We start from the raw sequence: 13,772 nt of genomic DNA on the forward strand, positions 1-13,772 counted from the left end.
TTGTTTTTCTAAATTATCTGCAGAGCTTATTTGAATTTAAGACCAGTTGATTTTTTTCTCTTTTTGTCTCATTCATAACAACCTTCCCAGACACACGGCTGCTTCATTTCTGTAGGTGGGTGACACATCGTTTGATCTGCCAGAAGCAAATGTTCTCATTCAGATCTCATCTCATGGTGGCTCCCGGCGGCAGGAGGCCCAGAGACTGGGGCGCGTGCTCCGGGCCAAGAAAGGTAAAGGTGATCTTCCCCTTCTGCTCTGGGAGGGCTCTCCTCTACCATCTTGAATAGGAGAAGGGTGGAGCAAGCTGTCTGTGTGTCTGATGCTGAGCTTGTGCTCCTGGGATGGGCGTGCTCTGAGGACAGGAGTCCTGAAGCGAGGACCATGGTTTCCTTGGTTCTTGTCATTTGTCATGTGTTGGGGGTGAGTACGTGGGTGTCGTCTGTGACACCTGCCTGGAACTCATACAGATACCCTCCAAATTGAGCTCTCACATTGGTAGATAGGAAGAGGAGCCGGATAGCAGTGCTTAATGATGTAGACGTAGAAGGGAGAAAGTAGAACGGGGCCACCAGTGGAAATGTAAGAGCTGGAAGTTGTCTCTTGAATCTCAAGTTGGGAGTCAGGGGAGGGCCTGGGAGCAGCACAGGTGGACACCCCCCTCATCTGTGACTGGCAGCTTGCACCAAGGGTGGCGGAAGACAGTGAATGAGGCAGCAACAGGCTGGGTTCCCTGCTTATGAACTGGCAGAAGGGCTTAGACTTCAACTGCAGGCATAGCAGGGACTAACATTGCTGCTCAGAGATGGCATCCTCCTGGGGCCAGGCAGGTCCTAAGACAAGGACACAGGCCCTGTGCTCAAGGAATTCACTTATTTAGGAGGCATCTGGACTGGTAGGATGTTTGAAAATGACAAAATTAGTGGGCACATATTGGGATTGTGCTGTATTTGAATGTGTTTGAGAAGCAACTAAATACTGTGTTTAAAGCGGAAAACAGGGCAAGTTAGAAATAGCGAGTATGGACTTGGGCACCTAACTGTGTGACCTTGGGCAAGTAATTTGGCCCTCTGAACCTTGATTTCCCATCTAAAGTAGGAGTGACAGTTCTGTCTTCTGTCTTGCAGGACTGTTATGAGGAACGAGACTTATACAACAGTAACGTAGGCTGCTAGATAAATTGTAGCTTTTATAAACTGATAAGCATATAATCTGACTAGCGTATGTGAAAGTAATTCATTATATTCCTTACTCTTCACCACAAAAAAGAAACAATTGTAATTTGAAAACCCCTTTGAATTTGATTTAGAATTTTGTTTTTATAAAATATCATTTGACTTATTTTCCAAGGCCAGTATTACCCTGATACCAAAGCCAGAAAAGGACACTACAGAAAAGAAAATTACAGACCAATATCCTTGATGAGCCTAGGTATAAAAATTCTCATTAAAATGCTAGCAAACTGAATGTTAGCAAACTAGTGATGGTGAAAGGTTGAAAGCTTTTCCTCTAAGATAAGAAATGATTCAGGGATGCCCACTTGTGTCACTTTTATTCAGCATAGTACTGGAAGTCCTATCCAAAGCAATCAGGCAAGAAAAAAATAAATAAAAGGCATCATAATTGGAAAGGAAGAAGTAAAACTGTATTTACAGATAACATGATTTTAAATATAGAAAATCATAAAGACTCCACCAAAAAAACTGTTAGATCCGATCAATGAATTCAATAAAGTTACAGTTTATTAAAATGTTAATATACAAAAGTGAGTAGTGTTTCTATACACTAACAATCAATTATCTGAAAGAGAAATAAAGAAAATTATCCCATTTACAGTAGCATCAGAAATAATAAAATACTTGGGAATAAATTTAACCAAGGAGGTGAAAAGATCTCTTCACTAAAAACTACAAGACACCAACGAAAGAACTGGAACACAAGTAAATGGAAAGCTATCCTATGTACATGGATTAGAAGACTTAATGTTGTTAAAATGTCCATACTACCCAAAGCCATCTATAGATTCAAGGCAGTATTTATGAAGACTCTAATGTTATTTTTTACAAAAGTAGAAAAAATAATCTTATAATTTACTTGGAACCACAAAAGACCACAAATAGCCAGAACAATCCTGAGAAAGAACAAAGTGGGAGGCATCACACTTTGTGATTTCAAATTACATTATAAAGCTATAGTAATCAAAAGAGTGTGGTACTGGCATAAAAACAGACACACAGACCAATGTTACAGAATCAAGAGCCTGAAGGAAACCCAAGCATATACGGTCAACTGATATTTGACAGGGGAGCCAAGAGTACCCCATAGACAGAAGATAGTTTCTTCAATAAATGGTGCTGGGAAAATTGCATATTCATATGGAAAAGAATGAAACTAGACCCCATTCTTATACCACTTGTAAAATTAACTTGAGCCCAGCTGCTGTGGCTTCGTGGCTGAGTGTCAGTCCATGCACCAAGAGGTCACCGGGTTCGATTCCTATTCAGGGCACATGCCCAGGTTGTGGGCCCAATCCCCAATGGGGGGCATGCAGGAGGCAGCCAGTCGATGTTCTCTCTCATCGATGTTTCTCTCTCTCCCTCTCCCTTTCTGTCTTTCTAAAATCAATAAAGTAAAAAAGCCCTGGCTGGTTTGATCAGTGGTTAGAGCATCAACCTGCAGATCAATGAGTCGTGGGTTCGATTCTGGTCAAGGGTACGTACCTCAGTTACGGTTCATCCCTGGTCTTGGTCGGGTCGTATGGGAGGCAATCAGTCAATGTGGCTTTATCACATCAATGTTTCTCTCTGTCTCTCTCTCCCTCTCTCCCACTCTATCTGATAATAAGTAGAAAAATATCCTCAGGTGAGGAATTCAAAAAACAAAAAATTTGTAATGGATTAAAAGCTTAAATGTAAGATCAGATAACATAAAACTCCTAGAGGGAAAAAGCTCTTTGACATGGGTCCTGGCATGATTTTTGGATATGACACCTAATGCAACAAACACAATATAAACAAGTTGGAATTAACGTCAAACAAAAAAAGCGTCTGCACAATAAAAGAAATGATCAGCAAAATGAAAAGGCAATTTGTGGTATTAGAGAAAATATTTGCAAATCGTGTATCTCATAAAGGTTAATATGAAGACCTTATACAACTCAATAGAAAAAAATTCCAGATGCCATTAGAGAATGGGCCGACTTCAGTAGACATCTTCCCAAAGAAGATACACAGATGGCCAACAGGTGCATGAAAGGACGCTCAGCAAGACTAATCAGCAGAGCAGTGCAGATCTAAACCACAATGCCTGTCAGAATGGCTGTCATAGAAAACAGGAGGTAACCAGAGCAGAAGGATAGCCCTTGTGCCTGCTGTTGGTGGGATTGTAAATTAGTGCAGCCACTATGCAAGACAGTATGAAGATTCCTCAGAAAATTAAAGGTAGGACTACCATGTCATCCAGCAGCTGCACTTCTGGGTGTGTGTCTGACAGATGGTATCAGTAGGTAAGAAAGCTGTACCCCATGTTAACTGCAGCATTAGTTGTGATAGCCAAGACATGGTAATAGTCTAAATGCCCTGACAGGTAAATGTGTAAAGAGAATGTGATGCCTGGCCTCTGTGGCTCAGTGGTTGAGCATCGTCTCATGCACCAAGAGGTACCAGTTCAGTTCCCAGTCAGGGCACATGCCCAGGTTTTGGGCCCAGTCCCCAGTTGGGGGCATGCAGGTGGCAGCCAGTTGATGTTCTCTCTCTTCTGTTTCTTTCTCTCTCCCTTCCTGTCACTCTTAAATCCATAAAGACATATTTTTAATAAAAGAGAGAATGTGATATAGCTCTGGCTGGTTTGGCTCAGCGGTTAAAGCATTGGCTCTTGGAATGAAGGGTCTCAGGATTGATTCCCAGTCAAGGACACGTACCTGGCTTGCAGGTTGCCCAATCAGGGTTGTGTAGGAGGCAACCAGTTAATGCGTATCTCTCACACCAATGTTTTTCTCTCTCTCCCCTTCCCTCCTCCCTCCCTCCCTTCCACTCTATCTAAAAATCAATGGAAAAATATCCTCTAGTGAGGATTAACAAAAAAAAAAAAAAAGAGAGAGAGAGAATACAAGAATGTGATTTTATGTATATATAGTGTTTAGTTGTAAAACAAAACAAAACAAAACTAAACAGCAATGCAGTGCTCCAGCTGACTGAGCCACACGCGCTGGCTGGCCTTTTGTTTTCAGTTTGACATAGGTAACACTGCTGTACGGTATATTTGAGCACTGATAAGGGTGAATCCTAAAAGTTATCCCGAGAAAACATCTTTTCATCAGTATAAAGTGATGGGTGTTAACTAAATTTATTTTGGTAATTATTTCACAATATCTGTCAGTCAGATCACGCTGTGTTCCTTGAACCTACACAGTCTGCATGTCCATTTTGTCTTAGTGAAACTGAGAGGGAAAAAGCTATTTGATACAGAAATTTGCCCCCTATAGTTGAATTCAGAGCAGGGCACAGACACCTAGCTCCTGACCTTTGCACTGGGAAGCATGCAGTTCAGTTCCTGAAAGGCCAGGCTCACAGACAGTGTTGTTAGTGTTCGTGGCTGTGCTGTTCTCCTGCTCTGGGTTTTCTCGCTGAGCTGTTTCTAGCAGCTTTGTCGGGGTCTGTTTCACATACACGTGGTTGGTTTGTTTCAAGGGTACAGTTCAGTGGTTTTCGTATATTCACAAAGTTGAATGATTATTGCTACAGTCTATATTTAGAATATTCTTATCACCCCCAGAAGAAATCCTTACTTGTTAGCAGTGATTCCTCATTTCCCCTACTTCCCCGCTACTCCAGGCCCCTCTGGTCTCCTTTGTCTATACATGTGTCTGTTCTGGACCTTTCTTACATGTGGGTCATGTAATCTGGGCCTTCTGTGACTGCCTTCTCTCATTCAGCATAATGTTTTTCAAACTTCATTGTGTATTGCTGAATAATATTCCGTTGTATGGACATACTACTTTTTTGACATACCACATTTTATTTATCCATTCATTTGCTAAATCTGATAAATAGAACTTTGGATTGTTTCTACTTTTTGGCTCTTAGAATATGCTACTATGAAATTTAAAAAAAAAATATTTTTATTAAATGTTTTTGTTAGAGATGTTTCTCTTTTTTCCCCCATTGACACCCTCCTCCCCATCTCCCGCACACTCCATCCTCAGCTTTGTTGTGTATGTCCATTGGTCATGCATACATGCATGTAAGTTCTGTGCTTTATCCCTCCCCATCCCCCAAGGATTGTCAATCTGTACCCTACTTCTATGACTCTGGGTCAATTTTGTTCATCAGTTTGTTTAGTTCATTATATTCCACAAATAAGTGAGATCATGTGGTATTTGTCTTTCTCCAATTGGCCTGTTTCGCTTAGAATAATACTCTCCAGGTTCCTCCATGTTGTCTCAAAGGATAGGAGATCTTTCTTTCTTACAGCTGCATAGTGCTCCATTGTGTATATGTACCACCGCTTTTTTATCCACTCATCTACTGATGGACACTGGGCTGCTTATGTTTAACAGTTTAATAAACTGCCAGACGGCGGTGGTACCTGTTCTTACTAGCAGTGAATGAGGTTCATAGCTTCAACATCCTTGACAACCACTCTAATTATCTTTTTAAAATTTTAGTTGTACTAGTCGTGTGCCAGATAGTGTATCCTTATGGTTTTGATTTGCATTTCCCTGATTAATGATGTTGAGCATCTTTTTAAATGCGTGTTGGGTCTGGCTGGTGTGGCTCAGTGGTTGAGCGTTGACCCTGCACCAAGAGGTCACTGGTTCGATTCCCAGTCAGGGCACATGCCCAGGTTGTGGGCCTGACCCCCCGTGGGGGGCATGCAGGAAGCAGCTAGTTGATGTTCTTATCGATGTTTCTATCTCTCTCCCCCTGTCACTCCCTCTCTCTCTAAAGTCAATAAAGGAAAAAAAAAAATACGTGTTGGCTATTCATATATCCTTTTAGAGAAATGTCTGTACCGATCTTTGACTGTTTTTGCAATTGGGTTGTCTTTTCATTATTGAGCTGTAACAGTTCTTTACTAGATCCGACTCCTTTATCAGATACATGGTTTGTAAATATTTTCTCCCATTCTGTGGGTTTTTTCAATTTTTTGATGGTGTTCTTTGAAGTTTTTAATGTTAATGATGTCCCAGCAAAATCAGGGCGGCCACCCCGACCGCAAAGCCCTGCCACTGCCACGTTTGCTGCCGGGCCTGAGCCTCTGCCCCTGCACTCACGGCTCTGCCCGCCTCCCCAGGCATGGCTGCAGAGGAGTACAACGCCTTCTTCTACTCGCTCGTCTCCCAGGACACGCAGGAAATGGCGTATTCCACCAAGCGGCAGAGGTTCCTGGTAGATCAGGGTTATAGCTTCAAGGTACGTTTCCATCTGGTCTCTGGCCAAAGTGGGGCCACAGCTTCACTTGTCCTCGGGCCTCCGGGAGAAGTGGGGCCATGCTCAGTACCAGCAAGGGACAAGCTCAGGCAGGCACAGAGCTCTGGGAGCTGGGGCTCGGGCAGACTCCCTGTGTCTCAGGGATTGCAGGGGCTGAGGGGCAATGCTGCCCCCAGCTTCCCACAGCAACGGTCAGAGTAGAGAGCCCTGCAGCAGGAGGCTGGAGTCTTTGCTTGTCGACATTCTGCAGTTGTCGTGTGCAAAGGACGTTAGATGTCGGTGGGAAGATGTACAAGGCTGACAGGACTTGAGGTGTCAGGAAATTGGCCCTCAGTGTGTTAGTTTGAGTCCCCAGAGCTCCTTTCTTAAGGGGCACCCCTCCAGATGGCTCTTCCCATGTCGGCTGGTGGGTCTGGGCCTCTGGCCTCACAGACACGAGCCTTCTGGATGCTACAAGTGAGGGATTGGAACGGCTCGGGAAATTCTAAAGCTTTGGCTTTCATTTGCTGAGGCATTTCCTTTCTTTCGTACAGACAGTAAGTTATATCCAGAGTTAGTGTCCCAGAGGGGGTTGAATGGAAGGTGCTGGGAGCAGGCAGTTCCCAGTTCTCGACTGGAGAGACCGCAGGCTCACACAGGCACTGCACCGAGCCTGAGTCGGCAGAGTGCCTGCTGTTGGCCTCAGACCTGCGGGTAGGCCGTGCGACACTCCTCGCCCAGCCAGAGGCGGGGCCCTTCCAGGCAGCTCATGCTGGGCTGGAGGACAGGACTCGGGACAGCCCTGGAGGTGCCCTTGCTGTGTAGCTGACGTGTGCACTGTGGCAGCGCTCAGGCCGCGGGAGAGACCTGGGGCGGGAGCAGCACTGCTCGGGGTGAAGGGGGACCTGATGGCGGGCCCGGACATTCAGGGTCTGTGTTGGCTGCAGCGCCTTTGTCTTCCTCCATGTAATGCTGCCGCTGAGAGCAGCTGGGTGTGAGGTCCCAGAGTCATGACTGGAGGGGCAGCAGGCTCGGGCAGAGGGGTCCCATGTCCATGCTCCAGATCTGTGGCCACCAGGAGGCTTGGCCACATCCTTGCTTCCAGACATTTTCTTTTCATTAAAACTAGGAGAAGAGTTAGAGGAAAAGCAGTTCCCTGTACATGATCCATCCAGTCTTTCTGCAGGGATAGGTAGGCAGGCCGTGTAGTAAGTTACCTGCAAAGGAAAAAGACCACATCTCCACCAGGCTGTCATCTTGCTCTTTTAGAAAAACAATCTTGTGAATCTGTTCTCAGCATTCTGTTATTGTAGTTGCTCCCTCCTGCCCAAGCCTGGATCCCAGCCAGGAAGCTGAAGGCCCTTCTTGGGGCGCAAGGGGCAGCAGGCTGTGCCTTCTGGTTTGTGGTCCCTTTCCTCGCCTGCTGCAAGATGGGCAGACGGCCAGAGTAGGTTCAGCTCTGCGCAGCCCCTGCTGGTCTGCGCGTGCTCAGTTAGCTGCTGTGGAGCAAGTTCCTCTGGACGCTTCGTAACCGCTCCTGTCTCGCAGTCGTTGATTATACTCCCCGTGGAAGTGACTCCTGGAGTGGTCTCTGGACCGCCCAGAGGTGTTTCACTCCCAGCCACCTGCACGCTGGGCCCGAGGGAGGGAGGTGACCATCCAGTGAGCCCAGGAGAACGCGGTGGGGTGGGACCAAGGGCGAGGAACCATGGAACGCGCCATCGCTGGGGTTGGCCTTGCAGGTGATCACGAAGCTGGCTGGGATGGAGGAGGAGGACCTGGCCTTTTCCACGAAGGAAGACCAGCAGCAGCTCTTACAGAAAGTCCTGGCAGCCACTGACCTGGACGCCGAGGAGGAGGTGGTGACAGGAGAATTTGGCTCCAGATCCAGCCAGGTGAGTGGGCGAGGCTCCGGGCACCTCCCGAGGTGTGCCTGTGTGCTTTTTGAAAAACAGAGAAGAGAACAGTAACAGCATGTTAACTGTCGGTTTGTCGTTCCTTCTGTACACACCGGTGTCTGTGTTTGTTAATCCTCACCCGAGGATATTGTTTCCATTGATTTTTAGAGAGAGTGGAAGACAGAGAGACACATTGTTTGCCTCTTACCTGTCTCTGGCCAGGGCCGGGGATCGAACCCGCATCCCAGACATGTGCCCTTGCCTGGGAATCAGACCTGTGCCCTTTGGTCCACGTACCGACGCTCTAAGCTCTGAGCCAGACCAGCCAGGCCACACCGACTGTTTCCATGCTGAGCACGGGCTGTGCTTGGTCCCCTGCTCCGTTCACGGCCAGTCTGGTGCGAGGGCTCGTCAGTGGTCTTATGCGGACCCGGGATGCACAGGACCCCAGGCTCTTACTGGGGTGGCCGGGGGAAGGCGTGTGACAGGCTGGGGCAAGTCCCTCATCTGGTTCCCTCCTCGGTCACTGAGCTGAGCCTTCCAGCCCATAAGGCAGGTATGAGGGCCGGCTTGTATTGTAGTTTCAGTGCTTATTTTGAAAAAAAATTTTAATTTTCTGAAAATTCTCACTTTTTTTTTCTGCAAATACTTACTGAATGCCTGCTATGTGTCACGCAGGTATAATACAGCAGAATTAATGAAAGTATCATTATGGGGATTTTTAAAAATATGTTTTTATTGAATTTTTAGAGAGAGAGATAGGAACATAGATGTGAGAGAGAAATATTGACCCCGCCCCCCCAGGGATGGAGCCTGCAACCGGGTCACTTGCCCCTTCCGTGACTCGACCAGGACCTCCGCGTCCACAGGACGACGCTCAGTCCCTGAGCCGCACCGGCCGGGCCATGGTGGGGAGTTCTGTCAGGCTGCGCAGGAGAGCAGTGCAGTTTGTTGCTTTGGAAACGAAGTTAGAGCTGCACCGAGGAGAGAGGGGAGTGCCTCACCAGGGTGCTGCCTCCCTGGCCCGGGCCTCTCTCCCTCAGACCTGGGTGGGGGGCTGGACTCTGCAGGGAGCCAGGGAAGCCTCCTGCTCTGACCTGTCAGCTCTTCTTCCTCTGGGTCCCTGCCTCAGGCTGTTACAGGCACTGCCTCGGTGGTGGTCTGTGCTTCGCTGTGATCTGGTCCGTGGGGTGTGCCGGACTCGGGACAAACCCTGGCCTCGAGTGGTTTTTGTCACAGCACGTGTATCCAGCCAGACTTGGTTGTCCCACTTAACAGATGGCTTCACTGAGGCACAGGCATTCATGTCTGGCCAAGGACACCCCTGAGAGGTAGAGCCAGGATTCCAGCCCGGATTGCCGGCTCTCCCTTAATTCAAAGCCTTCAGTGGAGCCGGAGGAGATTCTGAGGGTTCCGTCCTCACTGGTGAAACACTCTCAGAAACTGTCAGGAGAGAAGGCAGGGCGCACCGGTGGGCCCGGGACCGGCAGCCCAGCTGCCCGCGCTCCAGCTGTCTCTCCAGGCTGGATGGCCCTGGACAAGCCGCTAGACCTCTCCAGCTTTAGTGTCCCTTCTGGGACCTGGGATTGTCGTGGTCATGAGTGTTAGAGCATGCCTGAGACATAGGAAGTGGTCGATACGTTATTTTAAAAATAATAACATTTGTCAGATTAAAAACTATGAAAGGTGATCACTGCTGTGAAAGCGTCCTTCCCCGAGAAACTGACCGTGTGCTGCCCCACAGGTGTCGCGGCGCCTGGGCACCATGAGCTCCATGTCAGGGGCGGACGACACGGTGTACATGGAGTACCACTCGGCGCGGAGCAGGGCGGCCGCCAAGCACGTGCACCCGCTCTTCAAGCGCTTCCGGAAGTGAGGGTCGGCCGGGAGCGCGCCCTCCCACGTGGGCCGGGGGCTGTAGCCCTGTGGGGAGCTTGGTTCTGCCCTCGTGGGTTCATTCAGGCCTTAGAACAGTAGGGTGACTCTGTCTTTTTGGTCTTTTCAGACCACTCTTTAAACTTGTTGGGGAGCGGTTGCACCTGTTTGTAAAAACCTGTAATATTTAAGGTGTGTTTCTCTCACTGTTCTCTTGAATAAACAAATGGACCTCTTAACCACTCCATTATCGATGTCCTTGCTTCTTGTCGCAGGCTTGGGTCCCGTCTGGATGACCCCCCTGCATCAAGTACACCCCTGTAGCAGGCAGAGGGGTGAGGTGGAGCCCATTCCCAGGGACCGCTGGGGTGACCAGGAGACTTGCTGCATGGTGTGAGGTGCAGCGGGCAGGCCCTGGGGGGGGGGGAGCTCCAGGGGTGGACAGGGGTGGACAGGGCTGCTGAGCTCTGATGCAGGTCCCTGGGGCCCCTGAGGGCGTCGCCCAGAGGAAGCCACAGTGCACTGAGCCCCTGCTTCTCTGAGTGACCTCTTATCGCTCTGGTGTTTCTGGGAGGCTGGGGTCCTCTTCTTATAGAGCTCAATGCCCTGAGTCTGGTGGCTGGTTCTTTTATTCTGAAAAAGTGTCTGGGCTGTTTTCTTTTGTTCCTGGTATGAAAGGGGAGGTGTTGAGAAGACATGGCAGGACTGCGCCCTAGAAGATGGGCACACAGCACGGGTCACGGAGAATAGCTCGTTGGGAGGAGACTCGCGGGCCCAGCACCCCTGGGGCAGTGTGCCCTCTCCCACAGAACGTTCCTGCCGGCCCCGGAGACAGTCTACCGTCGGCGCGTTCTCCCTTCTGCAGGAGCTACCCCGACCCCCTGAAGCAATTCCTCCAGTAAGGGCTCTCCTCGCCAAGTCTGGGTTTGTTTTCTATTTGACATGTAGCAAATTCCTATTTATTCCCTGGAAGTGAGTTGAGAGACCATGTCCAGGAGCCTGACTCCTGCTCCGGCCCAGCAGCGGCCTCTGCTGTGCTGTGGCCTTTGTGCACGGTCTGGTTCTCACACGTATCCTGCCTCGGAGTTGCCTGTGGCCCAGGACCTGGCAGGTCATAGGGCCACCGAATCGGACACTGCGAAGCTTACGGACGGAGAGGAACACGCTGCCTGCCCTGTCGTGCCCGAGGAAGGGTGCTGGGAACAGTCCACCCCGCCAGCCCTCCCTCCTGCCTTCCCCCGGATCAGCCCTGACACCTGGCAGGTGGGTTTGCAAGGAGGAAGCACCGAGACAGGAGAGCTGCTCAGAGCTGCAGAGGTCGCTCAGGACCCCGAGTCCCCCACAGGGTCCTGGTGAGCACATGCTCCTGGGGGGGGGGGGCTGCCGAGACTGGGAAGGGGCCACAGGGCCGTGAGGGAGCTCACCCAGGGCCTGGACTCTTCCCGTGGAGCAGGCAGGCCCCAGGCCCACGGTGTGGGGTTGGGAAGGGGAGGCATGTCTGCACTGAGGAATGAGGCATCCCGGCCCAGAGCACTCGTGCTGGGGAGTCTCCATAACCTGGTGAGCGGGGCGACTGCGTCTGAGAGGGGGGGCGCCGCAGACCTGCCCGCTGCAGGTCTCAGGGCTCGTGCACACTCTTCCCAAACACACTGAGCGCCACCAGGGACCTGAGAAAGAAACTAAAATGACTAGTATCAGGACAGCTCTCGGACAGAGGAGCCGGAAGGCACCATTGGTTGAGCCCTCCCCCTACCCAGTGGACCAGCGGGGCGAGTACCGACAGCTCTGCATTACTGCGGCTCCCCGGGACCCTGTGCCACCGGTTCACTGCCTGGCGTGGCTGCTCCTGGAGCTTTTCCACACAAGCAGCCTGTCTCAGCTCGTGCTGTGGGCTTCCCTGAAATCTCTCCAAGGTCCACAGACTAAACGAGCAGTGGCTGGCCTCTGTGTTCCTCACACCTCTTGCTAGGTTACCCCAAGACCCGCACAGGCAGTGATCAATATCAGCTGGCATTGTAATTTGCACCAGGTAACCCCAAGCCTGGCATAAGTACTGGCCAGACTTGGCTTGGAACATGGCCTCAGGTAAGTGGTCATAACCCTCTCACAAACGGCAGCTAGCCTCAGCTAACGCGTCCTAGCCCGGCACGAGTGGTAGCCAGCCTTGGTTTGCAGAACGGGTCTCCTGAGCACCTCCACGCCCAGCGTAGGTGGCAACCAGCTGCAGATCACTTTGTAGCTCCTGCCAGATGGCCCCAAGCCAGGCATAAGCATGTTAACCTTGACCTGCCCCAAACCCCTCCCAAGAGGCTACTGAACCAACACACACAGTGGGTGGCTTCAGACCACAACAGAGCACCACCCACCGGCTCTGCAAATGACACACAGGGTGGGCTCTGCTGGCACCAGCACACCACCAAAGAGTCCTGCTCTGGGGGCCAGCCCACGTGGTCATGGCCAGCCCTCAGCCAGTCAGTCCGAGTGTCCGTCCCAGCCACGGACACGCTAACGGCAATCGGTGCACACAACCTACACACAGGGCAACCCTGGAGCACTGGGCTCAGGTGGCCAGGGCGTCGGCACCACTGACCACACAGGACACTACATAAGACCACCCTGCCCACATGGAGCGCAGCTGCTCTGCCTGGTACACAGAGACACACGCGTGGCTGCCAGAATGAGGAGACAACGAAACTTGTCCCAAAGATAAGAACAAGACAAAACTCCAGAAAAAGAACTGAAAAAAAGGGAGACAAGCCTTCTATGAGATGCAGAATGAAAAGCATTGGTTATAAGGAATGCCTGAGGAATTTAGGGTAGAGGAGGTCAGCACAGTCAGAACTTCAACAAAGTCAGCATACAACAAGGTTAGAGACACATAGAAAAACCAGCCATAAATGAAGAATGCATTAAAGGGAATCAACAGTAGATTAATTGAAGCAGAGAATTGAATAGGGAATCTGAAACCCGGAACAGATGAAAACTTTCTCAAATCCATGTAGGGGATCTACAAAATAGCCTACAGCTAACATTGCACGTCGTGTTGAAAAGACTGAAGGCTTTCCTGCTCAGATTAGGTACAAGGCAAGTGTGTCCATTCACTGCTTTCATTTGACATAGTGCTGGAGCCTCTAGCCAGAGCAACAAGGTAAGAAGAAAAGTACAAGTCATACAGATTGGAGAGAAAGGAAAAAACTATCTTTGTAGATGAATTGATTATGTAAAAAATCTCATGGGATCTACAGAAAAAGCTCCTAGGACTAATGAGTGAATTTAGCATGGTTTTAGGATATAATAACAACATATAATAATTACATTTTTGCAGACTAGCAATTGAAAATAGAAACAAAAGTACTATTTACAATAGTAAAAAAAATATGAAATGCGTAGGGATAATATGCCAAAAGATGTCAATTTTGCTTACATTAACATATACATTAAAAAAATTTAAATCAAACTATTAACCAGGTTTTTCATGGAAATTTATAAGCTAGTTTTTTATCAAAGGATAAAAAAACCAAAACGATGAAAGATAATTTACAGGAGGACTTGTAGGCATAGGAACAGAAAAATTCACAAATGGGATGGA

General features: G+C 49.2%; 1 protein-coding gene across 2 annotated transcripts in view; it reads left to right on the forward strand.

The window, feature by feature from the left end:
* ERCC3 (ERCC excision repair 3, TFIIH core complex helicase subunit) overlaps nt 1–10,409 on the forward strand; it is a 30,944-nt gene extending 20,535 nt beyond the window's left edge. Inside the window, exons 12-15 of one of the 2 annotated variants that reach the window (XM_036254657.1) lie at nt 116–233; nt 6,295–6,413; nt 8,153–8,305; nt 10,053–10,409. In XM_036254657.1, coding sequence (XP_036110550.1) covers nt 116–233; nt 6,295–6,413; nt 8,153–8,305; nt 10,053–10,184 — 522 coding nt within the window. In that variant the 3' untranslated portion in view covers nt 10,185–10,409. Of the gene's footprint in view, nt 1–115; nt 234–2,630; nt 2,667–6,294; nt 6,414–8,152; nt 8,306–10,052 lie in introns of those variants that run through there. The other variant, XM_036254658.1, reaches the window with a different exon arrangement.
* Nucleotides 10,410–13,772: the final 3,363 nt, after the last annotated feature.

Source organism: Molossus molossus, unplaced genomic scaffold (genome assembly GCF_014108415.1).
Source record: "Molossus molossus isolate mMolMol1 unplaced genomic scaffold, mMolMol1.p scaffold_m16_p_11, whole genome shotgun sequence".
Classification (NCBI taxonomy): Eukaryota; Metazoa; Chordata; class Mammalia; order Chiroptera; family Molossidae; genus Molossus; species Molossus molossus.